The 27814-nt window shown below is 35.2% G+C and overlaps 1 protein-coding gene across 3 annotated transcripts in view; it reads left to right on the top strand.

The window, feature by feature from the left end:
• The window catches only part of Pcdh17 (protocadherin 17), a 91063-nt gene extending 65467 nt beyond the window's left edge, over positions 1–25596 (top strand). For 2 of the 3 annotated variants that reach the window (XM_021227663.2, XM_013114078.3), the window contains exons 4-5: positions 7223–7306; positions 20944–25596. In XM_021227663.2, the coding sequence (XP_021083322.1) occupies positions 7223–7306; positions 20944–21626 (767 nt within the window). In that variant the 3' untranslated portion in view covers positions 21627–25596. The remainder of the gene's footprint in view (positions 1–7222; positions 7307–20943) is intronic. The other variant, XM_005070923.4, reaches the window with a different exon arrangement.
• Positions 25597–27814: the final 2218 nt, after the last annotated feature.

Below are 27814 nucleotides of genomic sequence, written 5' to 3'. Positions count from 1 at the left end.
AATATAAGTCCCAGGGTTGAACATCTGAGCTGAAATACAGAAGGTAGCTAAAGTCTCGAGCCCCCTTTACATACTGCAAAAAGTCAATGGCATTAAATGCATTAAATGCATCCTTGATCTTTGAGTGGCTCATGTACAGCAAACAGAAAGCCCTATGTGGTCCAAATATGAATGATCCACATGCATCATATGTGCATGATCATGGACCAGATATATAAATGATCTATGTGGATCAAATATAAATGATCCACATGCATCAAATTTAAGTAACCTTCATCAACCAACTATAAAGACTCATTTGTATCAAATATAACAGACACATCTGCATTAATTATAAATGAGGCACATGGACCCATAAAAGGATGAAGGATGGTTGTTGTTTTTTTTTTTTTTTTTTTTTTTGCTCTATGTGTCCTTCCCTTGGTGTTGGCAGCCATTTTACAACGTGGGAAGAAGAAAAATCTATTAGAAATGGAACAGCTAGAGATACTACAGGCTCCGCTGTGATGTCGGGCTTTTTGTCTCTTTCCCTACAGAATTGTGTATGCTAACATGTGCACGGATATACATGTGTTCTACTCTGTCTCCATTTTTTAATCTCCAGTTTACTTCTACTACAGTTTCATATGTGGGAGAATCAACCCACTTTTGAAATGCTCACCTTTCTTAAAGACAAATATTTGTTGGCTAAGAACTTTCCTGAAAGTTTAAGAGAGGCAGATTATTTCTTTTTTATTACTTTTTATTATTTTATTTATTTATTTATTTATTTTTTGGTTTTTACGAGACAGGGTTTCTCTGTATTGTTTTGGAGGCTGTCGGTCCAGCCCAGCCTCGAACTCACAGAGATCCACCTGCCTCTGCCTCTGCCTCCTGAGTGCTGGGATTAAAGGTGTGAGCCACCACCGCCCGGCATTATTTTTTATTTTTAAAACAGTCGTACTTTACACAACAATCCCAGTTCTCTCTTCCTCCTGTGCATTTGCTCCCCCAGCTTTTCCCCACCCCACCCACCATCCACTCCTCAGAGAGGGTGAGACTTCCCATGAGATTCAACAAAGTCTGTCCCATCCCTTGAGTCAGGACCATGACATTCCCTGCTGTATCTAGGCTGAGAGACTATCCCTCCATAGCCAGTTCATGCACTAGGGATAAATACTGATTACACTGCTTGTGGCCCTACAAAATGCCCAAGCTTCCCCCCTCCCAACTTACGCACATGTTCAGAGGGCCTAGTTTAGTCTTGTGCAGATTATTTCTTTGATATGGCTGTCAACGTTAAAAATAAAAGTTGAGAATGTAATTTAATCAGTGTGCTTTTAGGCCCCACATTATAATAACTATGTGCTGGTTGACTGAAAACTTGCAGTCTTAATGGGTGGATTCCACAGTTCTAAGGTCAGGCTAATTAAACCCAGGTGATGGTTCCTAATTGTGAAAGAAAAGAAAATTCAGTTTAGGGCACAGATAAACAGTGTTAAGTAGAGAAATAAGAAGGGGAGAGAAATGTATTCTAGACTTCATAAAAGTGTTTCACCCACCTTCAGAGAATCACATGCGTGTCTGAGAAGTAAGAGTTTAATAGTTCTCTACCTTTTCTCATATTGTATTTTCCTCTCTGTTATTAGGACTTACTTAACTATCTTGAGCTTGTTAGTATTCTAATTTAACCATGGACTGAACTGGCAATGCTTTTGGGTTGTTTTTTCTTTTGGTTTGGATTTGGAGTCAGGGTTTCCCTGCGTAGCACATGCTGGATGTCTAGGAACTCACTTTGTAGACTAGGCTGGCCTCAAATTCACAAAAATCTAACTGCCTCTGCCTTTCGGTACTGGGATTAAAGGAATGTACCACCAAGATCCTGCCTTACCATACTTTTATGAACTCATCTATAAACTTACTTAACATTCACATCTTACATAGTAAAATATATTTTATTTGTACTAAGATACATTTAAGTTACCAAAGTGAAATAATTAACAGGTTCCAGGAAAGAATTCTTTTGTAATTATTGGATACTTTGTTGGAAGACATTGCTGGCTACACAGCCTCCCCATGGCCTGGCAGTTTTTCTCAATAAGCCCCACAATGTGGAACACCCACCTTCCACTTGAACTTCCTGCCTCCACCTGGAGAATTTCCCTTACCTGGAGAACGTCCCTGAGCTTGGAGGACTGACCTTATCTAAAAGCTGTCTCTACAACAGAATCCTGACCCATCTTAGCTTCACCCTTGGCACAGATCCTTGCTGAGGATGCTTGTTAGGCACTCTGCTCTATGACCCTACTGCCACATACTAAAGCTTTTGATGGGAGTGTGCCACTTCATGCAACATAGGGTTTGTTCCCAGGCTTCACAATCCTATATAGTCACTATACTCTGGAATAAAGTGGAGCAATTCCCTGAAATCCGTCTCCCTGCGGGCCGGTCTCCATTCATGCCCATAGGCCAGCAAAGCTTTCTGGTGCCCCCTCTGCCTCTTTCTGATCTCTACCTGGTAGCCAGCAGGCCCAGACGGAAAGAGGATACCTATCAAATCTATATGTTTGACTACGTAGCTGAGCAGTGTTTGCTTTCTGTCTATTGCTATTGTTGTACAGTAATAGAGAGTCAGATAAGATTTGCTTCTGATCTTGTTGGATATATTTATACCTATAGATACCTGCTCACTGACTTCAAGACTAAATGAGTGAGAATTTAGTTATATATATATTCCTAGCCTCTGAAATTTAATAACAGCCCAATGTGAACTTATAACATTTTGTTTTGACGTAAAAGCGAAAGGATTTTAGTGATTTCTTCCTACTGTGTAGCCATTGTCAAGTATAATAATGGTGTCATGACTTTTGTGTCTTCCTGACTTTCTGGAAAACATAACAGATAATGAAATCTGATCTGATCACTAAAGCAGCCTAGTGGGCCAAAAACATTCTGTAGAAAACCAAAAATTTATCAAACATTTTCCCTTTGATTATAGTTACTATAATGTTCAATGCTTTTTTAAATCACAATAGACAAATACTAAGAATAGTTTTAATAGCTGTTCTTCAATGTAAAACATGGCCCCAATAATGCAATCCATATTAACCAGCTGCTATAGCAAAGATGTGGACTGATTCCTAAGAAAACATTATTCGAAATGAAGTTGCAGGGGTAACTTACTGTACTACAATAAAATGGGCTTTGAGTTGTCACATAAGGAAACTGGTATCACATGGGAGAAATGTGCCATTCTGAGCAGTATCATTAAACACAAATTTACATTTTATGGGATCCTTGTATTAAATTCTATTAGTGGGACACTAGAGATTAACCAGCAGCCAAGAGAGCTTACTTGCAGAGGACCAGGGTTAAATTTCCAGTTAGCAAATGATGTCTCATAACTGCCAGCAACTACAATACCCGAAGTTCTGACAATATCCTACTCTGGTGTCTCCAGGTTGTTGTATCCCAATGGTTCACACAACTTGCACAAGCACATACACATAATAATAAATTAATAAATAAATTTCTAAAACACCATTGGTTCAATCACTTTAATGAGTGTTATAAAACTTGGGAGACTGAAATTGATTATCACTCTGTCTTTGCACTTAATAGTACAGGTGAATATTGTACCTAAATTAATTATAAAATAATATACTTGATTCCATTTTACAACAGACTGGAAAGACTTTACTCAATTTTCAACGTTAAATGTATTCCTTAACAATCTCATATATATTTGTGAAGTATTCTGGTTTCCGTAATCCACAACCTCTCTTATTTCCCCTCCTACATTCAGCAGCACCATCCTTACAGATCCCCTTCCGGCTTTCCTATAATACTGTTTTGCTTAAAACTTTCAGTTTTGATATTCCATCTTCTTCCTTCACATGTACAGCATCTACTCAAGTACAGCATATTTGAGAAAAATCTATAGTAATATATTTGGAAATACACTAAAAAAGAAATAGACTACATAATAAACTAGCTTATTGGGGGTTATTGGATCATTTTTAAGGAAACAACATTTTCCATACAAAACAGGATGAACTCACGTAGGAATCCACTGAGACTGTGACAGAATGCACCAGACCTTAAGTCAGATAAAACCCTAGCATGGAGAAGGAGCAGTGGGACAAAGAACCATGCCAAGCTAAGAATGTATTTGCAATTCATAGATGTTTTGAGAGGAAAAAAATCACCTTTGTCAATGGAGTGATACTGTATATTTCAACTATACTGTAGGCCAGGAGACACACTCAGGAGTAGTTAGCCAATAAAGAATGGACTCCACAGTCTTTTCGGTTCTTTTGTCCTTCTGTTTTTGTTTTTAAATGGTAAACAAGATCATGAAGTTCAATGGGTAGGAGGCCAGGATCTGGGAGGAGGTGATGGCTGGAAAGAATATTACAAAAAATATACTGTATAAATCCTTTGAGGTTAAATGTTTTGATGATGATGATAGTAAAACCATTCATACATAAATGTTACAAATTTCGTTTAATAATAAAGGGTAAAGAAACACAGTAAGTAATGTTGCCCTTTCTTGTGGAACTCCAAATGTGCTGTGATGCCCATAATATTAAAACACAATAACAGACAAAAAATTCTCAACAGTTTTAGAAAATAGCAAAAGCAGCTAATTGTACACATTTTGAGAAATAACTCTACCTTGCCTCCTTGACTTTTACTGGGGTTGCACCTCCTGACTCTATCCTAAAGTTAACCATAGGTGTGACCATTAGCTTAATTCACCTGACTTACTGTTCATCCGTGCTAAGCAGCATTATGAGACCTGTAACCAAGGATTTCCCCTGTGTCAACTGGCTCACAGGGTGCTGTGTCGTCCAGAGAACACACGCATCATTATCTAAAAGATAATGAAAGTATAGAGAAACTAGCATGTATTCATTCTCCATTCTCATAAAGTCAAAGAATCCTAAATTGAATGATCCACATATTTAAGATTATCTGAAATTCAAGGTGTTTTTAGATTTCATGGGAAAAAAGATTCTCTGGATGCTCTATCAAATCTTGTGGTACAATTGTCAGCAGAATGTATTCTTAACTCTTTGACCAAATGATTTAGGACTCATTGCATGGAAAACAAAGAAACAACTTACTTTTAACTCTGCAGTACCTAATTTTTCATTTGAACTAATTGTCCTTTTCCCCTCTTGATATTTTTGCTCATTGTTTCTTTTATGACTTGTTTTTTGAATATGCAGTATTAGTTTGCAACGGCTGCTGTAATAAGTTACTGGTGACTGTGTAGCTTTAAACAACAGTTTGTATGATCTCACAGATACAGAGACTACACACAAAACATTAAGGATTGAATTTATATCATGTTTTTGCAGGCAGTCTTCCTTGTTTCTTTCTAGTTTCATTGTTTCCTTGTTTCTGGTTGTTACAAGTAGTACCAGAAGCACTTCTAATGTCTAGCACCAGGGTCCCATTTAGATCTCCCTGCCTGTTTCTATGTCCCTGCTTTATCTTTGTACAACAATCTTTGTATTAGACCAACTGTAATTCAGTATGACTTCATCTTAGTGAATTTCATCCTCAAAGATCCTATTCATAAATAATTTCCTGTGGGCTAATACTAAATGGAAATGAATTCGGAACGCATTGTGCAGCCATAAACTTATTGAACTTGCTAATTAAAGTTTGTCTATTCTTTGTATGGCTCTACTATCATTTTAAAACTACTATCATTTTAAAACTATACAGTGGTTAAGTTATATCTAAAATGCATTAGATGTTTATTGGTGGGTCATCGGTTAGAAAAGCAAGTTCATTTATTGGTTGATAGAATAAAAAATATAAGGAAACTGAATCATATGCAGAAATGTCACTATCTAATAACAGTTAACATTAATGAATGTCACACATTAATGAATCTGTTTGTGATAAGAACTAATGTCCTTACTGAATTTTAAAGTGACCATTTTAATGAGGATACTTAGAGATAGTTTGTATTCTGTAGTATCTGTGTTTTATTTTCTCTGATGAATATTACATTTACACATGTTCATGAGGCAGACCTTCTCAGGTGTTCCATCTGTTGTTGGAATTGTGCTTTTAAAAGTAGGAGAAAACTACATAAATTAAAAGGGAAGCTGCCAGGAGGTGGAGAAGAAAGAAACATGTGTAGGGCAATAGCAAAAGAATGCTTGAGCTCTTAGTAAGTACCCAATCTGCTTTACCTCAGAATCTGCATATTCTCATTCCAGGGGAGGTGCAGTAATAGTTGTAGAATCTGTCATGAAGCTAAGAAAATGAGATTGTTTAAAAAATGAAGTTACCTTTGCTCATCAGCAGTCATTTATTTTTACTGTGCTTTTTGTTTCTGGCAGTACTCTTGGGCAGCAGTTGATTCCGCATGGTCATTGCACATTTCAGTAATACAAATGCAAAATGAAGTGATCTTTCTTTTTTTCTTTATTCTAGGAAGTAGATCAATTATACATGCCTGTGATATATCTAAGTCAGAGGCTCATAAAATGAAAAGCAAAAATATGTTGTATTTCCCTAAATGTGTATTGTTACTCTTCTCGTTTAACTGAAAGTTACACTCAAAATATATACATATGTAATTTAGTACAACTGTTATTGTAGTATTAGAATATATATTTTAGATGAAAGATAATTGTTACAATATAAAGTGCATATTGAAAGCTATACATGAATAAATTTTTATATATTTCAGAATACAAATGGATATATTGATAGATAACCATTACTAAAGTAAATACACTCTTAAATATTAATTGATCCCTAAAAAGTAATTTATGCATAATATATTATTTGGATTTGAGGCAATCTACATTTAAAGCTAACCTTGATCTGTGGGTTTGATAGAAAATAGTTTTGGACTTTACTTTGGGTTATTTACTTGTTTACATCTTCTGTTCACTCAGGTAGAAATGCATTTAGCTGAAAAAATGAACGTATCAACATACAAATAAGGGTTTCATTGACAGAGAGCCTGGCAGTTACTTAGCACTATTTCCATCTTATTTAAATTGAAATCTCCTTTAGAGTAATTTTTCATGGGAAGATTCTGTTTTATGTAACAGGAATTATCAGGGACCATAGCTCTTTGGAATTGATTATTCTCTGGAATTTAATTTTGAAAAATCAGATTGGTAAGGAAGGATTCGTGATTCAGTTGGCCCATTTTTGTCCCACTTGGTCTTTCTATTTGTTAACTAAAAATATTTTATCTTTCAAGCATTCCCGACTTTGCTTTCCTTTGCTATCCTCACCCTACACACCATCACTACTAGACTTCAGTCTGTTGATCCGCCTCCTCCAGGTGAGCATTTTCTTCATCTGCTAGCTTTCTTCTCTGTGATCCGAATTTTACTTGTGAGATGATGGCATTCCTGTGACTGGGCATTTGCCATGCAGAAATATGGATCTTAAGTCTTTAAAGGAAAAACAGTAGTGATTTGCTCCTACTTCTGCATCAGCCCGACTAGTATTTCACGAAGAGTTGTGTATGTGGAGTCAAAGTGAGAATATCCATATTGTGTGAAATCAGAGTTTCTGTTGCTTAGTATACTTAAATGAGTTTAGCAGGTCATCGACAAGTATTTTATATGTGAAGTCCATCAGTTGTACTGATTTTACATTGTAGACAGTATAGATTTTGACAAATGAAAATTTGATGCACTGTAGTGGCCAGTACAGCAAAGAGAGACTTGGCTATTACACACATTATAGGTGCAGAGTGAAGGACTTCATGGTCACAGTCTGAAGAACTCTGCTTTGCCAGAGAAACTAGGTTCCCAAATTCTTGTGTCTTTGTGGACAACCAGTTGCTTGTCATCTTAGATAAGGTCTTTTTATAGACTACTTTAAAATGTCTTTACACATCACTCTAATGTGAATTCCTAGAGGCAAGGCAGAATCCAATTTATATGAACTTTAATAGCTGGTAGAGCACAACATCACATTCCTCTGAAGTGGAGGCCATTTGTCACAATATTACAATCTCTAAGCAAGGCCTGGATGTGATACCAGTAATCTGAGCACAGTGAGGTTTGGTGTAGCTGGGCCAGCTGAAAAGGAGGAAGGAGAATGGGGAGAAGTCTTAGTTCACCAGTGTGTGTGTGGGTGTGTGTGTGTTTGTGTTTGGATTTTTGTTGTCTCAGTACTGAATCATTAGTTTAAACTCTACATATGGGAAGGCCTAGTCATTGGAGAAAATGGTTATATCAGGCTGTTGCTAAGTTGAAAAAATATAAAAGTATATTCTGGCAACTTATAAATCACTGTTATATTTATTGGTGTTGCTTTATTTATGCCAGAAATAGAGTTGTTTGCCTTATTTCCTGCATGGAAATGAATGGAAATTGGAGATGAAATGTAAAGGAAAAAGTGGGTAACATTTAGTGTGAAAAATTATTCTTGTCTCTGATTCAGAGATTTTAAGTTACAGTGTGTTCATATCCTCACTTAATACATAGTCTATATCAAATCTTCATTTATTCCTTAAATAATTTCTTTTAAATAATTCCTCAAAGAATTGTGATTTATTTTAACTGTTTGAAAAGAAGGGTTTTATTTTTAATTTAGTACAAATTATTTTTAAAGGTAATATATGCCAAAAATATTCTTAGCTTTCATAGTATAAATTCCATACTCTGTTTCTTTTGTGTTTTATATACATTTTTGTCTTGATTTGACATCCACTTTCTGTGCAAGTGCATATCATCTGTGTTATCGGGTACATAGCCACATAGTCAAAGACATAGATGTATTTTGCATGACCACTGATGAATTTGAATTTCTGAGGTGACTATGAACTGTGATCCAGCACCAAGAAACCCCAAACTGTAGTTAGACTGAACAAGCTTTACTTCTATAGCCCCAGGTTAGTGCTAGATTTTTGCCTTAAGGAAAGACCCCTTTCATTCCTTTCCATTTGGCATAGTAATGTTACCATGTTTACAGAGTGTGCACATGTATGCATGTGTGTCTTATACTTGAAGGCAATTTTTGGTGATATCTGTGTGGCAAATTGAAAGTTATCCTATCATTTCAAATATTTGCAGTGTGTTGTTGAAAGTATCAAGATCATCAACATAGTGAAGCTTGCAAATATCATCCATTAACAACTATTATGTAACAAAACTTCAGTTAAGCACACAGTTATGGAGGTTTACTGAACTTAATCCTTTCCTAACATCTACATGTCTATTATAACAAAAAAATCATACATCATAAAATCATTTATTCCACATTATAAAAGAGTTAAAATAGAAGCACTTTGCAGATGAAAATATCTACTGTCTTATGAATAAAGCATTTATGTAGGTACAATTGTCCATCAGTATTAAAGGGTTTTAGAGTTACACTCTCAACCAGCAAGGTAACATATGTTCTGAAGAAGACTGTATCTGAATTCAATATGCACATATTTTCCTGTCATTATTAACTATATAAATTAGAATCACTATTTATAAAGTATTTACAGATTCTTAGATGTCTAAAGTAACCTAGAGATGATTCAAGTAGCAGGTGGATATGTATAAGTTCTATCATATGACCCCATTTTATACAAGAGACTGAGAAATGACAAATTTGGCTTTTTAAAGGGCATTCCAGTCACCCCCATGGATAAGAAGCAAGAAATCTACCACTCTTTCTGTGCTGTAGGCAACGAGGAAATAAGTCACGTTTATAAACATTTTAAAGCAAATAATGCATCATTTATTTTTTAAAAATATATGAAAGTATAGTTATTTTCAATAATAAAATATGCTTACTCAGTAAATAAAGGAAAGTGGGCAAGAAGTTTCTCTCTACCAACTACTCTTAGCCTAATGTCATTTCCCAGTTTTCAGTAATACTACAAACACCTAGATTTGTGACTTTTATGTGCATATACATTTACATAAATTCAATAAACAACCACTGAACAGTTTGCTAGAATCTACCAAATACAATAGTCAAAATTGTATTTAGTTTAAAGGTGAGCCTAGGGATTTTATTTGGAACAATTATAGGCGCTAAGGAATATACATACCTAAAGCTTATGAAGTAAGGCAATGATGAATTTTAGTTGAGAGTAGACTGCTACTCAAACTTGTTACCTTCTTTGAGCAGAAATTCTGTGATTCCATCTCTGTGCTCAGTAGTTTTCCATATTCTGACTTTTGTGATGTTATTTCTAAAATAATATTAGGATTTAGTTAAGAGATTTTTACAGTTTTATGGCATGGCAAGGAGATTCGCTTAAGGCCCAGGCATTATGCGTGTTACTTTTCAATAATATACTATTGTTTCCCTCTATAATATACTGAATAGATGTCTTTCTACTGGAGATTGGAGACAGGGAGGGAGCGAGATAGGGAAATTAACATTAAAATATAGGAATTTCTTTTCTTGTGCCTAAAGCTTTATGTCAGCCTGACTATGGAGCACTTTTAACACTGTATAGTTGCAATGACTTGCCCTTTTGGTGAGTACCAAGGAAATTAAAAAAAAAGACAGTTACTTGAGATCAGTTTGGCAAGTAAAACAGATCACCCATTCTTAAGATTGAGCATGCAGTTTTACAGGAGGAAAAACTCAAGTCCCACATGCTTGAATTAGCAAAGAACATCCTAATGAATTCTCCCCATGAGGTCAATATGAATTTGTTTTTTAAAATTAGATTTAGATTACAAGTCTGAAACTTAAATATGTTCTCATGTCGTTTTGAATTTGTTTTCCTTGTACTACTACTCAGGGGAAATATGTTTCCCTTTAATCATCTCTTCTTTGTTCTGGATGTGGTTGATTATCAGTTAAATCACAAGTGCTCTCTCAGATAGGGACATGCTTAAAATCCCACTGCAGAAAACTTCTGATGTGTGAGCTGAATTACATATGGAATTGTTATAGGCGTTTAGCCCTTGGTTGGTTACACAGTACCGCAACCTGCTGGGCCACATCTCTTGGCTTTCTGAGTTTCCTGACCTTTGTTTCTCAGCCTTTTCATCCCTTCAGTGGATTTTAATGATTACAGAATATTAAATATGTTACTAGAAAAATGGCTTGTCTTTGCCAGTAAAATCCATTACAAGAAACATTTCAGTATATTTACTCTAGAACATGGAAATTGAATCTATTGATTTTGCTTAAATTTTCATTCTTGGGATGACCCAACCGTGCATTGAAAACGTCTGTTTCCAATAAAATGAAAGCATACTTACAGGTACTAACAACAGATGATTTCAGGAAAGATTTCCAAGAACACAGGAAAGTTTTATGTATCTCCCCTCTTTTTTTTAAACAGTTCTTTTAATTTTAGTATTTTTTTTATTCTAGTGGTAGGGGTAATGGTAGTGTAAGCTAGCCAGTGATACGTGACTTGTTTTAATAAAAATAAGATGAAATTTTTGAGATTCAAACTTCACTGTCTCACTCTGAATTAACCTTTAGATACTATTCATTTTGACACTTTCTTAGAAAGATTTCCCTTAAGACAATGAAATTTAATGAAAATACTTATTTTGTATAATTTCTATGGGTTGTCAAAGTGAAAACGCACATGGAAACACACCCACAGACAATGCTTCATTTCACATTTTATCCTTAATAGGGGTAGAGATGAATTCTTTTTATACACACACACACACACACACACACACACACACATGCTTTAAAAATACTGATGTAAGCAGTGCACCTACCTGCTCACTTGGAATTATATCCATCTCAGTCAGCAACTAAAATCTTACCTGTCTCTGTTTCCTTTAGGGTGTCATTGAAAAATAATCTAAACAATTAAAATCTTTCTTAAAAATCCATCCTCTATAACAGCCATCTTCTGTTGAAAGGTGTTGATTGGTTCCTAAATACTAAGCAAAAGATTAGCTACCTTTGACTTAACTCTTTTTCTAAGGATGCTAAGTGTGACATTGATTCTGTTTACTTGTTTCTAGAAATTGAAAGCAAAGACGTGCTAGAAATGCGCTGAACAACAGGATTTAAATTGGTAAATAGATGTACTTCCCCAAAGAAATCAGATAGCAGGCATGAGAGAGACACTAATAAGACTATCTTGCTTGCTGCTTACAGAGTTTGGCTTAATGGGCATGTTTTTATTGACCTTCCTTACAGGATTACCACTTTGCTAGGAAGATGACTCGAATCTTAAATGTATTCATCCATGTCATCAAAAATGGTGCCATTATCAGAGATAAGGTTAGCTTACAGAGGCAATAAGGGCATAAGGAAAGCATCCTCTGGGAAGACAAAGAATAGTAGCATATTTACATAGTCTCTGTTCTGGAGTTCACACAATTATTTAAGTTGCTAGAATTTAAATCTGGTGTTGTAAACTTAACAGCTTTTGCTAGCTATTGCATACCAGAGCATAGGCTTCACACTGCATGTAAATTAGGTTCTTCTGGAAACATCTTAACTCTTTCAGGACCCCACAATTATGAAGACATTAATTTCTAAGTAGATAGCAACTTTCCCATAGAATGTGAAATACAAAGGCAGCAAAGGTCAAACAAAAGATAAGCCGGCTCAATTTACCCAAAACTGCCACAGAAGATAGAAGAATAAAAGGACAGTAAGAGAAACCTAGGAGAGGAAAAAGAAACCCATACATATCAAAGTATGATCCTTCCAGATAATCACTAATTCTATAATTTAAATATAGATTTTGATTTCAATAGCAGTCTCATTGATTATTCAAACCTACAAATTTAAGTGGATAATATTGCCAGACAAGATTTCTCTATTTAATCATTGAAAATTGATATCTTTAGGTCTTGGGAATGTTATACAAACATGATACATTAACAAATGGGTCTGATATTCCTCTAAGCATTGCATAAATCATAGGAACTGAAAGCTACTATGTAAAACTTGTAAGTTCTACAAACTGACATTACAAGCACAGAAACAAATGATTTTAAATTATGTAAAATATCTGTTCCTATTGTAGCCCACTAACAAACTTTGAAAACTTTTAAAATTAACTTTCCTTCCTACTGCAGTCTCTTGTGCTCATTTAGAAATGTATACTGAATTCTGTCAAGGTATGGTGAACTGAAAAGTATGTATTCTACATGCTTCCTCGAGGGCCATAATCGTTGCTTAAGGCAAACAGGTTAAACATAAAAAAAGTATTTGGGGACAATGATGGGCTATGCAATTATTATTGGAAAAAATCATTACATTTTCATTATCTGAAACTGAAATACTTATATTGAGATATTTTAATTACTTATTCCTGATTATTTAAATTATATGCATTATTAGAAAGACGTCTGACATTTATACTGTACCTTATTTGAGATTATTCTTCCTCTTATAGATACTTTATTTTCTGAAAGCAGGATTTACTTCATACATGTAATCACATCTATGAAAGCTGGTTGATTTTGATGAAAAGTTAGATGGAAAGACAGAAGTTGGAATAGGAAGTGGAAGCATTTATCTAGAGCATGATTGCAATCTATATTGGATTTATCCTGAAAAGAAAAAAATGTTATTTGAACCTAAAGATTTTAATACTGAGTTTAAATTAGGAGAGGTAGAGTAAAACAGAATCTGAATATTTGGGAACAGAATGACCATGCCTGAGGACAGTTTTGGGAACGGTGATTCATGGAGCTGTCAGAGATGGAAAGATGTGAGATGCAAGCCTTTTAAAAAGCATGCTGATTTAGATAATACCATCCCTTTAATGCATCTAAATATTGTAGGTCTATAAATGGTGTTCAACATCTTCCCCATTAAGGACTCAGATAATTCAAATCTTACAAGACACATGTTCTGGTGTTCAAACACCTTTGTGCTGCATTGTCTGCTGCCCTGAGTCAATAATCCCACTCAGAACTTTTCTATTCTCTCTCCAGGTGCTAGCTAATTTCACCAACACAGTTATTTGATTTTATTTTTTTGTTATTGTTTGGTTATTCAGCATAATTCTTAAACTGATCAAGCTAGTCTCTCATAGATCTTTGAAAGGTACATTTCTATGTGGTTATTGTTTTTGTTTCTACTTCTTCTTTACCTGGTACACATTCTCCCTAAACTCCATTTCAGTGCTATTCATCTTTTGAATTGAAGATCAAATAGCATCTTTTGTATAAATTCCTTCATGGTCTTATCTTCTAAACCATTCTCCAGATTTCTGCACCTTGGCATTACAGTTCAAAATGTAATTGTTCATGAATCATTTCCTTTATGCAGAATTCAAATCTACTACACACTTTCTTGTAATTTAAGCTCCTTGGGGACTGGTTAAAATGTCACAAATTTGTGAATTTAAAAGTGGTTCATTTGCCATAAACCACTACCTGTTATAACACCTAGTCACAAAGTAGTTGCTTAATGCATCTATACATAATGAATCATTAAGCACACACTCTTTAAAGAAATTGGAGAAGCACACAGAGCTTACAGAACCTCTATACTGAAACACTGGGATTGCATTGTTTTACTTTGGTGGTTCTGCAACAGGCCTTTTCTCCAAGCATAGGCAAACCAGTGTTACTGTACAACACTAACTCTGAGAGCCAGTTCCGCTAAAGGTGTCTGTTAGGAAAGAGATGGCAACATTTAGCTGTGCCTTCACATCCAGACATCTGCTCGTGCCCCAGGTGATAGCTGTGCCTACATAACAGGACTAAGGGAGGAGGGCAACTAAATTTTAAATGATAATCTCAGAGAGGTATGCCGTGGGACACACTTATATTTGTGCCATAAATTTCCACCGTGTGCTTTAGAATCTCATTGTTTTATATACCAAGTGCTTCGAAATCAAATTTCCTTATATTGTTTTGTACTTGTTCCGTAACATAAATTTCATTTCAATTTATCTCAGCTTTTCTTCATCTCTGGGCACTTGCTATGCATTATCAATATATATTCCAAAAAGGCCACTCTGATAGGCATTTTATTATGTCCAAGGGGTCACAGACACTTAAAATCATCCCTGAAGGTGAGCAGGTGCACTGAATAGTAAGTGCTACTGCTCCAAGCAGCTCCAAATACCCCGCTGTGATTGGATTCACTTGAATGCTATAGGCCAGTGGTTTCTAGTATCTGAATGCATCCACGGCAATACATTTTGAAGCATTGTGCAATGCAGGTGCACGCTTGAGGATTGGTACCTCAGTGCTGCCATGCTTTGACTATTTGATGATATTATAATAACCTTCTTTTCAAAATGTGCTTTCGGCTGATCTAAAGCAGATAGAAAAGCATCTCACAACTAAAATAAAGTCTTGAAGTTGAGTTGGCTGTGCATTCAAAGAAACTACAAGTGCTTCTATCAATGTATTTTTTAGTGTGAATTATTTGTCTAAATTCTTATAGTTTAAGAATAATTATTAGAGAATAATTAAATTCATTGTTTCTAATATTAAGAACTTTCCCCATGAATTTCCTGCAGTGTGAACAGGTACCTTCTCTAATGAGTATATGTAACAAGATATTTTATTTCTTACATCAAAATTAAAAGCAAGGTAACATCCCATCTCCAACTATAAACAATATAGCTCCCTGTGCTCACATGAGAAATATAAGAAATAATAAGCATCAGAATAAAAGTTTGTCTTGCTAAGTAGGTGACTGGTTTTCCTACATCATAGTTTTCCATCACCATTCTCCCCTTCACTTGCATAATTTACACACCACGTTTTTTTAAAGGTGGTTAAAATGAAGCAGGCGAGTTGTGGGAGTCCTTATTAAGAAAAACCTTACGTATAATATAACTGTATTATCAGAATATTCATTTCTCCTATACTGAAAATGAAAAGAATATCTTTAAGGCAACATATCTTTACTTCACAATTTTCCAGAAAAATATTGAAAGTGAAACCTGTATTCCATTCATAGACAGGAAGGCTGAAACCAGAGTTTTTTAATCAAATATTCTAGTAAATGGGGTCACATAAGTTATAACTGGATTTAATTTCTATGCATGTATACAGTTAAGATTTCAGTTGTTTGTAATGACTCACATTGCCACCACAAGCTCTACGGATTTGTAGAATGGCAAATGGAAGTAAATGAATAATAACACAACCAAAAAAGGAAGAAAAAAGACACCATTTACGTTAGAGAAGTGTCATTTCACAGGATGTTGCAAGCTATAACCACTTAGTGAGAGAAAACCTGCTTCATTAGGTTTGCTGAACTGTATTCTAACAAGATTCCTAACTTGGCAGTGATACTTCTTTCCTAATATGTAAGAATATATTTGAAGAAATCGCAGTGTATTTGCTGTTAGAAAAGCATGTACACCCTGCCATGTGCATTTATGTATATGTACTGAAGAAGGAAAAGAGAAACATTGGGGTGGTGTATGAAACTGTATGTCCTGATTTGCATTCAAAGACCTTGTTTTGTCAAGGTTTGTAAGGAGATGAGAATCTGAGATGGACACTGTGTTTAGATTCTACAAGTTACTCTAAAGAGTATTATGTTAGCTGGAAATATAGATCAATGTGTATTTCACTTTCCAGACAGCTAATAGGTGCTATGGAAGCTTACATTGCTGAAATAAGGTAAATTAGAAGTGAAAAAAAGTAAAATGAAAATACAAATATACTTCCATTTATAGAGTGATCTGCTTGGAAACAACTCTAATTTTAAGTTGTTCTAAGAAACACTACCAACAACTGCTGTAATAGAACAGCACTATGCCTATTTAAAGCTGTTTACAAAACAGAAATACTAAACGTCTTGTTGGTAGTCACAAGACACAGAATAGTACTAAATAACTGTTCCCACGGCCACAGCAGTGTAGAACTTCCTCACTGATACCCCGAATTATAGACACGATTTCAAACACACACACAAACACACACACACGTGTATGTGTGTGCCAAAGAATGTGCCAAAGAATGTGTGTGTGTGTGTGTTATGTGTGTGTGTGTGATCAGTGATACACTGAACACATGTGCAAGCTCTGATGCTGGAAACTGTGTTTTCTCATATATAGAACATGAAATCTTTGGAGATGGCAAGTAAATCTGAAAGTAAGATCAGGGAATTCTTTGACATTCTCTACTACTACTTCCCTAAGTGGTAACAAGTTAGTTGCTAAGTACTTTTTCCCAGGTGTGCTGTCTACAAGGGAGTAAGTTTAAACCCGTGATTTGTGATAAGCTTCTGACTGAGAACAAGACAGAAAAGATTAATGAAATAGATCTGCTATGAGTTAAGATGTTTTTGGCTAAATTCATCAGGTTTCCCTTATAGTGAACAAATATACCCACATGAACGTGGCATATCAGAGCATCACCTGAGTTTTGAAAAATACCTGTTTGACAAAGGCTCACTTTTCTTTGCTATACCTTGATAGCTCCAATGTCTTGACTTTTAGTTTTAATGTTCACAGTAGTTTCCTACACCTTTCACTGATCGTCAGAATGGTTAACAATGTCTTGTGATGTAATGGCATTCCAAGATTAAATTCTTAATAGAAAATGCTAAATAATACTGTTCTTTTCCCTGAGACTGCTAAAAGTTGAATTATTTAAGTGAGTGGTATTTATCTATGAAAGTATAAAGTTAAATATGGTTGTTATTGATCTAATCACTGATTTCACACTCTTAGCTATGCAACAAAGGTGATTGTTGAAATGTCATATAATGGTCTTTCATTACATATCTGTGTATCTATCCATCTTTCTTTCTCTTTTTATTTTTTAGACATGATCTTACTATGTGGCCAGACTAAAAGACTGAACTTGCTGTCTTGAGTGCAGTGCATATATATTCATACATACATACATACATACATACATACATACATACATACATACATGAAGTATGTGTAATACAGAGTCCCAGTCCAGATTTGGACTGAAATTCAGAATTTTCCCACCTCACTGTTCCAATTCATAAAGTTATAGGCATCTACCACCATATTTAGTTGAAAATGAATCTAAATACCAAGTAAATGTTTAGAACTATTTGTCATGAGGCGTTTCCTCGTATTAGATACATAAGAGATTATTGTCAATGTTCAAAATTGTATTGTTCGTTTGTTTGTTTTGTTATTGTTGTTGTTTTGTCAGTTTCTGTCACATGTACTCTTTTAGGGCTCATCTATCTTTCCTAGAATGATCATATTCTTTGAAAGGGTGACCACATTGTATTGTAGCAAATATGACAATAAACGTGAGTTATTTCTAGGTGATCTTAAATTAGAAGGTAAATTGGATCAGATAAATCTGTTGTGAGATCTTCTGCCCAAGGCTTCTCAACTTGTATAATACAAATGCCAAATCTATATCAATAAAAATAATGTGCATCTTCTCTAATGTTGTAGTTTTATTATTCCACATGTCTTTTCTTGGATCATTCTTTCTAAGACACAGAGAACAAATTGATTATTTTCTTTTATAGCTGTAATGGCTGACAGAATACTCTGCATGACTTTCTTTAATATACAAACTTAGCTTATTTGAGATTTAAAATATATATGATAGATGGTGCATCTGTACCCATCCTCCTAGCAGATGCAACCATGTTTTAAATGTACACCTTCATAACATCCCTCTGTGTCTTTATATTCCTCTATCACTTGTCTGCCTTACCTCTCTCCTTTCCTAACCACTTTGCTTTCTTTCTCATCCCACCTTTTTCTTCTTCCTTCTATACATCCATTTGATATTAACTTTCCTTACTTTCAATTGATTCAATTTGGCTAGTACATTCTTTCTAGCTAATTAGTCCCTGAACATAACCGTGTCTCTTTTATTTGTATAACTCCCTATTTGTATATTTGTTTATGTTATTTCAGTAAGGTTCTACTCATAAATTCTTATTTGAACTGTGTCAGTCATCGTTTGCTTTGTGCTGATAGCTTCTGCTGTTTATACAAAAATGCCATTCGATTTTCCTCACTGGCTGTGAATTACTGGCGTCAAAATTATGGTCTAATCAGAAGGCGAATAGCTTGTAATGTATCACAATCAATACTCAAAATTTACTCACATGAATGTGACATAAAGGAGTCAAAGAAAAAGCTGCGATGTGCAGTGATAAAACACAGTCATTGTATGTTTTTGGTAGGTTCAAATTCAGGGTCGGTTCACATTTTCTTAAACCTGTATTAGTCTCCCTCTTTCTCTGGCCCTAAACCCATGTTGAGTTCATTCAGTGCAGCTTAGTTAAGTATCTGAAATGGAAGTCCAGTCAATATTGAAATATAAAACCATGTCAGAAAATTTCAAAAAGAGTGTATTAGTTTTAAATCATTTTAAGATAAATTGCCTAGCTCTAAATGATATAAAAGATTAAACAAAGTCATACGATAGCCATTCAGATTAGGTAACAGAAATGCCTGATGTTGAACCATGGAGACAATAAAAATACATTTTAATCTCAGTTCTTATTTAAATATGTAATAAAGCATCCTACAATGTTCTGGGGTTCCAGGTTCTTCTCAAATAAATCTTATTTCTCTTAGCAGGCATCCAGTCTGAGACTGTATTACTCTATTGGTGCGCAATGAACACTGCTCCTCAAGATTCCTGCCTGCTTAACATAGTAAATTTAAAAGATAGTACTATGTTTATTCCAAGGAAAATACCTCTTTAAAATGGTGACTTAAATTAGATATAAATAAAGAAAATACATTAAAAATGCTGTGAAATATCACAATATTTTTTCTTGTCAATGTGTCACTCTGATATTTGTTAAAATCATAATTATTTCATGGATCAAATTTCTTATGGTAAAAAATGTTAGAGGGTATGTTTGGTTGATTGATAAATTCTCTGGGCTTTGAATATATGATCAAATGTTTTGTGTGACTTTGGAACGCTACCATACAAATTATTTTAAATTTGCTATTTCCTGTGTCAAATGTATTGTTTGTAGACTTGTCTTTACTTTCAGAACACACCATTTGTTTGTAGGGAATCATCCAGCATCAATTAAAAGGCAATCCCAAGGGCTCCTACATGTGTAGGGAATTCTACTCCCATCTCATAGAGGTAAATTGTAAATACCCTCTTCTGGTAGAAGTCCCTGATATAAAATGCATTGTTAAACAATAGGGAAGCAATCATTCATAGAGGGAACAGCTAAGAAGATGTAATTCAAAGATAGGGCTGAAAATGTTGGGGCCAATAGGAAGTTAATAGCTACCATCACAGCAAAGGCATTTTGCTTCATGTTTCCTCTTCAGCATCTCTGAAGTAGTAAATTCTCCATTCTTCTATTGGCAAGAGAGAGAAGTGAAAGTTCTCACAGAAAACATTATTTATGGTAGGAAACCATAAAGTGTCATTATGCTGAACTATACCATTTTCACCTGCTTATACCAAAAACAAAAACTTAAAGTGTAGGAAATTGATAATAAGATCCACATGCATATATAACAGAACAGGAAAGTGCCCCTTTGACAAACTTATTCATAATACACTCTGATAGAAACAGAAATTCCATTTGCCACTCTCAGTCGGGAAAAAGGCAGCTTAGAATGGAACGCTTTTATTTCATGAATGTCACCAAAATATCGTTTATAAATAAAATATTTTAAAAGCAGCATAGAATTTATTATGGAAATCTGTGATCCTCTCTTACCTGTTATTTGATTTAACAAACGAATCCTGACCATCTTTCTTGGCGCTCACTGTTTCCAGGACAGGCTACACAGAACAAAGACGAAGTTCCCCAGGGAATTAGGTTACAGTGATGCTGTCTTCCACTGAGAATCATTCTCCAGTGACCACTTTTTACTTCTTCCCAGGCTAGGGGAATTCGTTAATATCTGGAGAATAGACTTAAATAAAACTATTGTCTCAACCAGCAGGTTTATGCAACCATCCTGAAATTTTTTAATTATTGTTTTCTTTTCCTTTTTAATTAAGAGACCAAAGGTCAAGCAAGCCCACTGAGACAGCTGATCACAGCATCAAGTAGAAATGTCAAAGAAACTAACGATTAGATGTGTTGTTCTCTCTTGTTTTGCAGAACCGGAAGAGTGCATTAACTGCACAGATGAATGCCGAGTGCTTGGTCATTCTGATAGGTGTTGGATGCCACAGTTCCCTGCAGCCAATCAGGCTGAAAACGCAGATTACCGCACAAATCTCTTTGTACCCACAGTTGAAGCTAATGTTGAGACTGAGACTTATGAGACTGTGAACCCCACTGGGAAAAAGACTTTTTGTACATTTGGAAAAGACAAGCGAGAGCACACTATTCTCATTGCCAATGTGAAACCTTATTTAAAAGCCAAACGTGCCCTGAGCCCTCTCCTCCAAGAGGTCCCCTCAGCATCTAGCAGCCCTACCAAGGCATGCATTGAGCCTTGCGCCTCGACAAAAGGCTCCCTGGATGGCTGTGAAGCAAAACCAGGGGCTCTAGCTGAAGCAAGCAGTTCCTACCTGCCCAGTGACAGTCAGTATCTGTCACCCAGTAAGCAACCAAGAGACCCTTCCTTCCTGGCTTCTGATCAGATGGCGAGAGTCTTTGCGGATGTTCACTCCAGAGCCAGCCGGGATTCCAGCGAGATGGGAGCCGTGCTGGAGCATCTCGATCACCCCAACAGAGATCTGGGCAGAGAATCCGTGGATGCAGAAGAAGTTGTGAGAGAGATTGATAAGCTCTTGCAGGACTGCCGTGGAAATGACCCTGTAGCTGTGAGAAAGTGAGGGGGGAAAGGCATTGGCGTTTTCTTGTCTCTTTGATTTCAAAATGATTCCTCCCTGTGACACCCCATTTTACAGGGATGGAAAAGGACCAATGCTGCTTTAAGGCTTTTAGTGAACATCTGAAGTGCCCACAAGTATGTTCTTTTCACTGCTGTTTCTTTTACAGAAATAACAATGGTTTTGACCAAACTTATATTAGGACAGAATTATTGACACTTATGGAGAAACGAGAAAAGAGGGAGAGAAGAAAATGGAGAGAAGAAAAAGGAAGATGAGGAGACACGTTACCTTTTGACAATCTGTTAGCAAGGTATACAGCGTGAGACTTAAAGTATTTCTGATAACTCTAAGACTGTCCTGCGAGATCGATGCTGACTTAACTGTTTACCTATAAACCCCATACAAAGCAGGGTCATATTTGTTATCTGTGGTGGATTTCTAGCTGACATCACAGGCTTCTACTGAAAGTCCTGAAAAGACCTTGTAGTAGTCCAAGCTACACCAAACATTAACACATATTTGTGGTAAACATTTCTGTATAAAGTACCTGCCAAGCATAGAAACACAAAGACCATTCCATATCATTAGTCATAAAGCAAAATATATATATATATATATAATAATGACAAAACAGAAAAAAATACAACAAAAACCTTTGGTCATTTGTAAGACACCTCATGTCGTATAAAAGTTCAATGTAAAAAGATATAGTCTGTGTTGTCCTGAACACATGTAGACCTATTCATGTCATTAAAGAAGAAAATGTGAAGACTTAAAAAATGTCTACTCGGCATTTTAGTGTCCAACAAAGATATAAATGGTGATGAATTTGTTTTACATTTGAACAATTATAAATTATGGGTTATCCTTGAATGGTAATATTGAGAGATTAACATGACTAAAATGTTTTATTCATTTTTGGACACTAAAATAGCTTAGGAAGTGAAAAAGAGGTCTTAGACATAACAAATCACATGACCATTTAAATGTGCAGATGTAAGAAGATTCAATGTGTTTACATCAAATGACATATTTTTATTGATTTATTGCAGATTCCGTGCATATGAGCCAAATTGTTGAGTGTATAAGAGCTATATTGTGTATTTTATTAAATTAATATATAGTTGTGTTGCAAAAATATTTGGGCTTATATTGTAAATGGCAAGTGTTGCCTCGGTAGCTGTCGAACTCTATGAGTTTTGTTTTTTCCTGCTTCCTTTTCCCCATGGAGTGTGGGAAGCAGTGCCTCAGAGCAAAGTCTCTTGTTTAATGTATAGTCTACCAAGTACTACAGTACATAATTCTGTTCAAAATGTGTTTGAGTGAGCTAATGGAGCTAACTGAAAGGTCAAAAGAATACATCTGTCAGTCATGGTTCTGTGCAAGTCCTTGTAGAAGCTTTGATTAAAGTCATGCTAAATCATAAGAATTACATTTGTACCAATACCTGAAAAATTCTTTACCATGTTTTCAACAACATAAAGCTCTGCCTATGTAGATATCATAACATTGATTGGTTCTCAAAAGTATCTTCAGTGGTTCAGGTGTGTGTACACATCATATTGCTAAACATGTTTTAATGCATGTGTAGTACCAATGCTGGTTACATGCATTGCGTACTGTGTTTCAAGAGGTCTAGGTCTTAACAAAATTTGTTTTCCTTTCTCTCTGTGCTCTTCTGCCTCCTTTATTGCTGTCCTTTGAGAACAATACCCTTTATCCCATCACTTGGTTGCACCTTTTCTCATGATATTTAGCAAGTTTCCAACTTACTTCCTACTTAAGCTAAGACAACTCTAATTTCAGGAATTGGGAAAAATAAAATTAGCACTCACAGAAGTAGTAGCAGATGGAGAAATGCCTTGATTGACATTTTCCTTCAGCATTTAAATTTTGTTTTTGGCATTTAACAGCTTCATGGCAAACAGTTTGAGCCCATACCTTGGAAAACGTGGTGCTGAGTTAAATAAAGGCTGTTTGTGCACTGGAGCAGAAAAAAAAGATTATTTACAAACTGGGAGAGAATTTTGTGCCTTCTTTTCTGGCCACCAAGCCAGTGTAGAAACAGCATAAATGTCATAAAATCCTTATACTAAAAACAAAAGGAAAAGAAAAACAAACATTGAACTAAATGAAGTTTTGTAATTTAAAAATATCTGCCGGAAATATTTCCATCATTTCACGAAAGTTTTAGTTTGTATCTCACTAGCAAAATTGCTTTGGGTGTAAGAATAGGTGACTTCCATCAGCCTTATCTTCCCAAGAACTGCATTTGGTTCTTTGTAACAACCTTTCCACAGCTCTACTCTAGATTTTTGTTATCTGTAAAAATTTAAATTAGAAAAGAAAGGATCTTGTACATGTGAAACCAAATTGACACTATATTTTGTCCAACTTATGTGTCTACAATGTGTTGTCTCTGTTCTATGATGTTACTTTTTCCAGGAGACTACAAAATGACTTAGCTTGATAGATAGTTGAAAGTTGATGGAAAACTGTTTCCTCCTAGTCTTTCCAAGTTTTGCCTGTCTCTCGCTATTTAGAAAACCACTTAGTAAAATCTAAACAAGTGTGCAATTGAATTCAACACAAAGAATAAGCTTATTTTTTAAAACTTCTTAATTCTAGGTAACTGGTTGTTCAATGCATTGTGTCTGATGACACTGAAACACCACATGAGTTGCAGAATTGATTGTGCCAATATGTGAGGAATTGACTCAAAGCTGCCACCAGTGATTTACTAGTGTTAGCTGTTTAATACTTTATCTGTATTTAGTAGTGATTATTTATTTACAAGTTGGTGGTAGTTCAAGTCAGAACTCTGAGCTTTTATAGTTGAGGGAATCTTGCTTTTACTCATCTCCCTGGGACCTGCCTTTATCACAGAACTCTGGTGCTTGGCTTCCAAGAAAGCCTTTGTGATGCCAAAATCATACCTTTGGGGAACAATGTCTCTAATGGGTGGTACATAATCAGTAGAGTTGAAGGGGTTTTTGGAATTAGAATGCTTCACACACACACACACACACACACACACACACACACACGATGGAATACAATGTCTTTTAACTCTTTAAAGCTATTCAAATAGAGGAAAATAGATTTTGGAAAATTTTAGTTAAAGGACTCAAAATACTAAAAAGTGCTTAATGGTGAGCTTCAAAAAAATCTTCAGTAATGAAATCATTTCACCATCTGTTAATAATAAAAATGTTTTCATTGAAGTTCCAAATAGTAAAAGTTAGTGTTATACTATATCAAAAGAAATATTGCAGAGAAATACCTTATGTAATCCTAATGAAGGTTTACACATTGTTTCTTTACCCAACAAATCTGTCCCTATTGCAAGCAACATAAAAATAATTGGACCCTGTTCCGTAGAATTAGGGGGTGAGAAATTAATTGTCCATTTCCCTAAATAAACTGAACTCTTGTAAAACATGACTTTCCTTTTAAGGATGTAGGCACTGTTCAAATAAAGAAAATGGCACCATAAAAAATAGTAGTCATGTAGGAATGAACAGTACCCTTTATGAAAACCAGGTTAAAAGCTGTTTGTTGTATAATGGAGTGGAAGTTGTTGGGGTCAACAAATAGACTAAGGACTGCCATAATATATACCTACTCATTATTGTTTAATTACATTCTTTTGACAAGAGACAGCATTTATCAGAGCATTAATTCCATGAGAGTTTTGGCTATCAAGATGTGTTGATTTGAAACATAATTGAATGAGACCTGATTAAAGTCTGACTCTCCTGGCCCCAATGTTTTGCAGGTAAGCTATTTCCATTTATCAGTCCCATCACTTCATAAGGTTCTTCCTGCACCAAGTGATTGGTGAACAAGGACAACAACAACAAAAGCAGCATACGTTGTATGGATTTATCTCAACACTATTGTTTAATGGCTGTGTTTCATGTGACCTGTCTGGAAAATGAGGACTCTGAATAAAAAGCTATTACTAATAGTGGTATTGCCTTCCCTTGAGTTCATTAATACAGAAGTGATGCATTCCACACTGCACACCACAAAGGACCCTAGTCGTAATTATTTTGGAAAAACAAGTATGGTATTGAAATTGTCTTTGCTAATTATCTGCTTTTCCATAAAATGAGATTAAAAAATTACTTAATAATATCTGCCATTAGTTTCTAACAGGAGTGAATTAACATTCTTTCAAATACCTTGCATAAATGGGTTAGTCAGATAATTACCATGAAACCATGACCTATGGATTCTTGTACCTTTCATTCCGTGTAACAATAATTTGAAATAAGATCCTGAAACTACTCAGACAAGTCGCTTCATAAAACTCCCACTGTCTCATAGGAATGCGGAAGGCATCTGCTTGTAAGAACCTTTAAAGTAAGTACATGCTTATTTAAACATTTGAAAATTATAAAACTCTCTTACCATCTCAGGATACCTTTGTTGAACTTATATCATGTGTTTGCCTGACTAGTTAATATGCCCCAGTATTACATTGTGATAGCTGGGTGGTGCCTGGGTTGCAGTCAGGTGATAAAAACAATTGGGCAAGTTTTAATACGCCCAGTTCTTCACAAAGTGCTTTGGATTACTTCTGGTACTCCTGAGTTACCTCAGACACCCCGTGTTCTTGCTAACTCACAACAGATGACAACTTACAGTTCTCACCCACATAGTACTTTTTCCTCACAGGCAATTTTGTTTTAGTTTTATGACATCATCAACAATTTTTAATTAGACTTATTAGCACATATTAAATAATTCCCTGTCCACACTTTGAGTAATTTATATGTTTGACTTTTTGCTTCGTTGAACATTAAGCTAGATGCTAGTAGCTACAGAAAGGTTCTAAGGGACAGAGAAGCACCAAGACAACTATATTTTGCTTGCAGAATATCTACAGTCTGTAACTTAGTGATATCTATGAACATAGGAATTGACCCACTCTTTCATAAGACTAGCAAATATCTTTAACCTAGTCTTCTGTTCACTACTTTAAAGTGTAGGAGGAGACTAACATACCTCACTGCTCATTCAGTCATGTGAATTATGTGACCAAGTTTGAAAGAGAATGGAATCATTCAGGTGAAGACACTTAGGAGGAGATCATGAGCACAGCTTACAGGAACATTTTAGTATATGTCAATGTAATGCCAGCCTCAGAAATTACACCTACTTTTGAAGATGGTAGCACAAAACTGTGGATCATTTAAGCTGACTCATCACACATTGACTTAAAAATATATTACTAGAGTTATATTTTGAGCATCATAACCTATTTTTATTATGAGATACTTAAAGTTTGTAGGTTCTAAAATCACATAACTTACTCAAAGTTGTACAACATTTTAAAAAGAGGTAAATACAAATTTTGAACTTCGTTCCATTTTTTTATCTTGTATTTTGTTTATGCAATTGGAATTTGGAGTAGTTTATATGAAAAGTATCCTTATTTCATGGTTTACTGTGGCACTTTGACCAATGAGCAAAACAATTACATAAACTTATTTGATACAAGTAAATTCTGGTTCAAAAAGACTTTCTATGTTGCAAATCTTTATACAATTAAGAGATTTACTTGGAGCTCTGAAGCAGCAAAACACATCTAAGGACAGCTAGCTAAGATGCCTGCACTTAGAAATAGATATCTAATTTGAGGGCTTAGTGCAGATTTTCTCAATTCTAAAATCTCGTAGCATTTTATAACTTCTCTAGAATGTTCAATTTATCATTGGAAAACTTTTTTTACAAATTATGCTAATATAAGTTTCCTCTTAATTCTCCTGTATCTTTGTTATGTTGATGGCTCCTAAATTTTTTGTGAATAATTTGAAAATGCATTCTCCAAGAAAATAAAACAAACAAACAAACTAAGAAAAAAATCCAGACATTGGGATACCCCTAAGCATCACGCTTGTCTTGTGCTAAGCCTGGTGGTGCGTGTTTGTCACCACGATACTTAGGAAGTTGAGGAATGAGACTGAGGAAGTAGGATCAGGAGTTTCAAGCAGTCCTGAAAGGTGTGTGTGTGTGTGTGTGTGTGTGTGTGTGTGTGTGTGTGTGTGTTGGGGTACTGTTTGATGGTAGAATATTGAATTGTGTCTGTCTTAATATTATCCTCTTTTTTTCTTTGTCATTTATTTTTTCCAAGTCCTATATTACAGGTACAAAATAGAATTAAAAGAAGAAAAGCATAT

The sequence above is a fragment of the Mesocricetus auratus genome, unplaced genomic scaffold (genome assembly GCF_017639785.1).
Source record: "Mesocricetus auratus isolate SY011 unplaced genomic scaffold, BCM_Maur_2.0 Super-Scaffold_2245, whole genome shotgun sequence".
Taxonomy (NCBI): domain Eukaryota; kingdom Metazoa; phylum Chordata; class Mammalia; order Rodentia; family Cricetidae; genus Mesocricetus; species Mesocricetus auratus.
The sequence above is the reverse complement of the archived record's forward strand: the minus strand, read 5'-3'. Positions and strand labels throughout refer to the sequence as shown.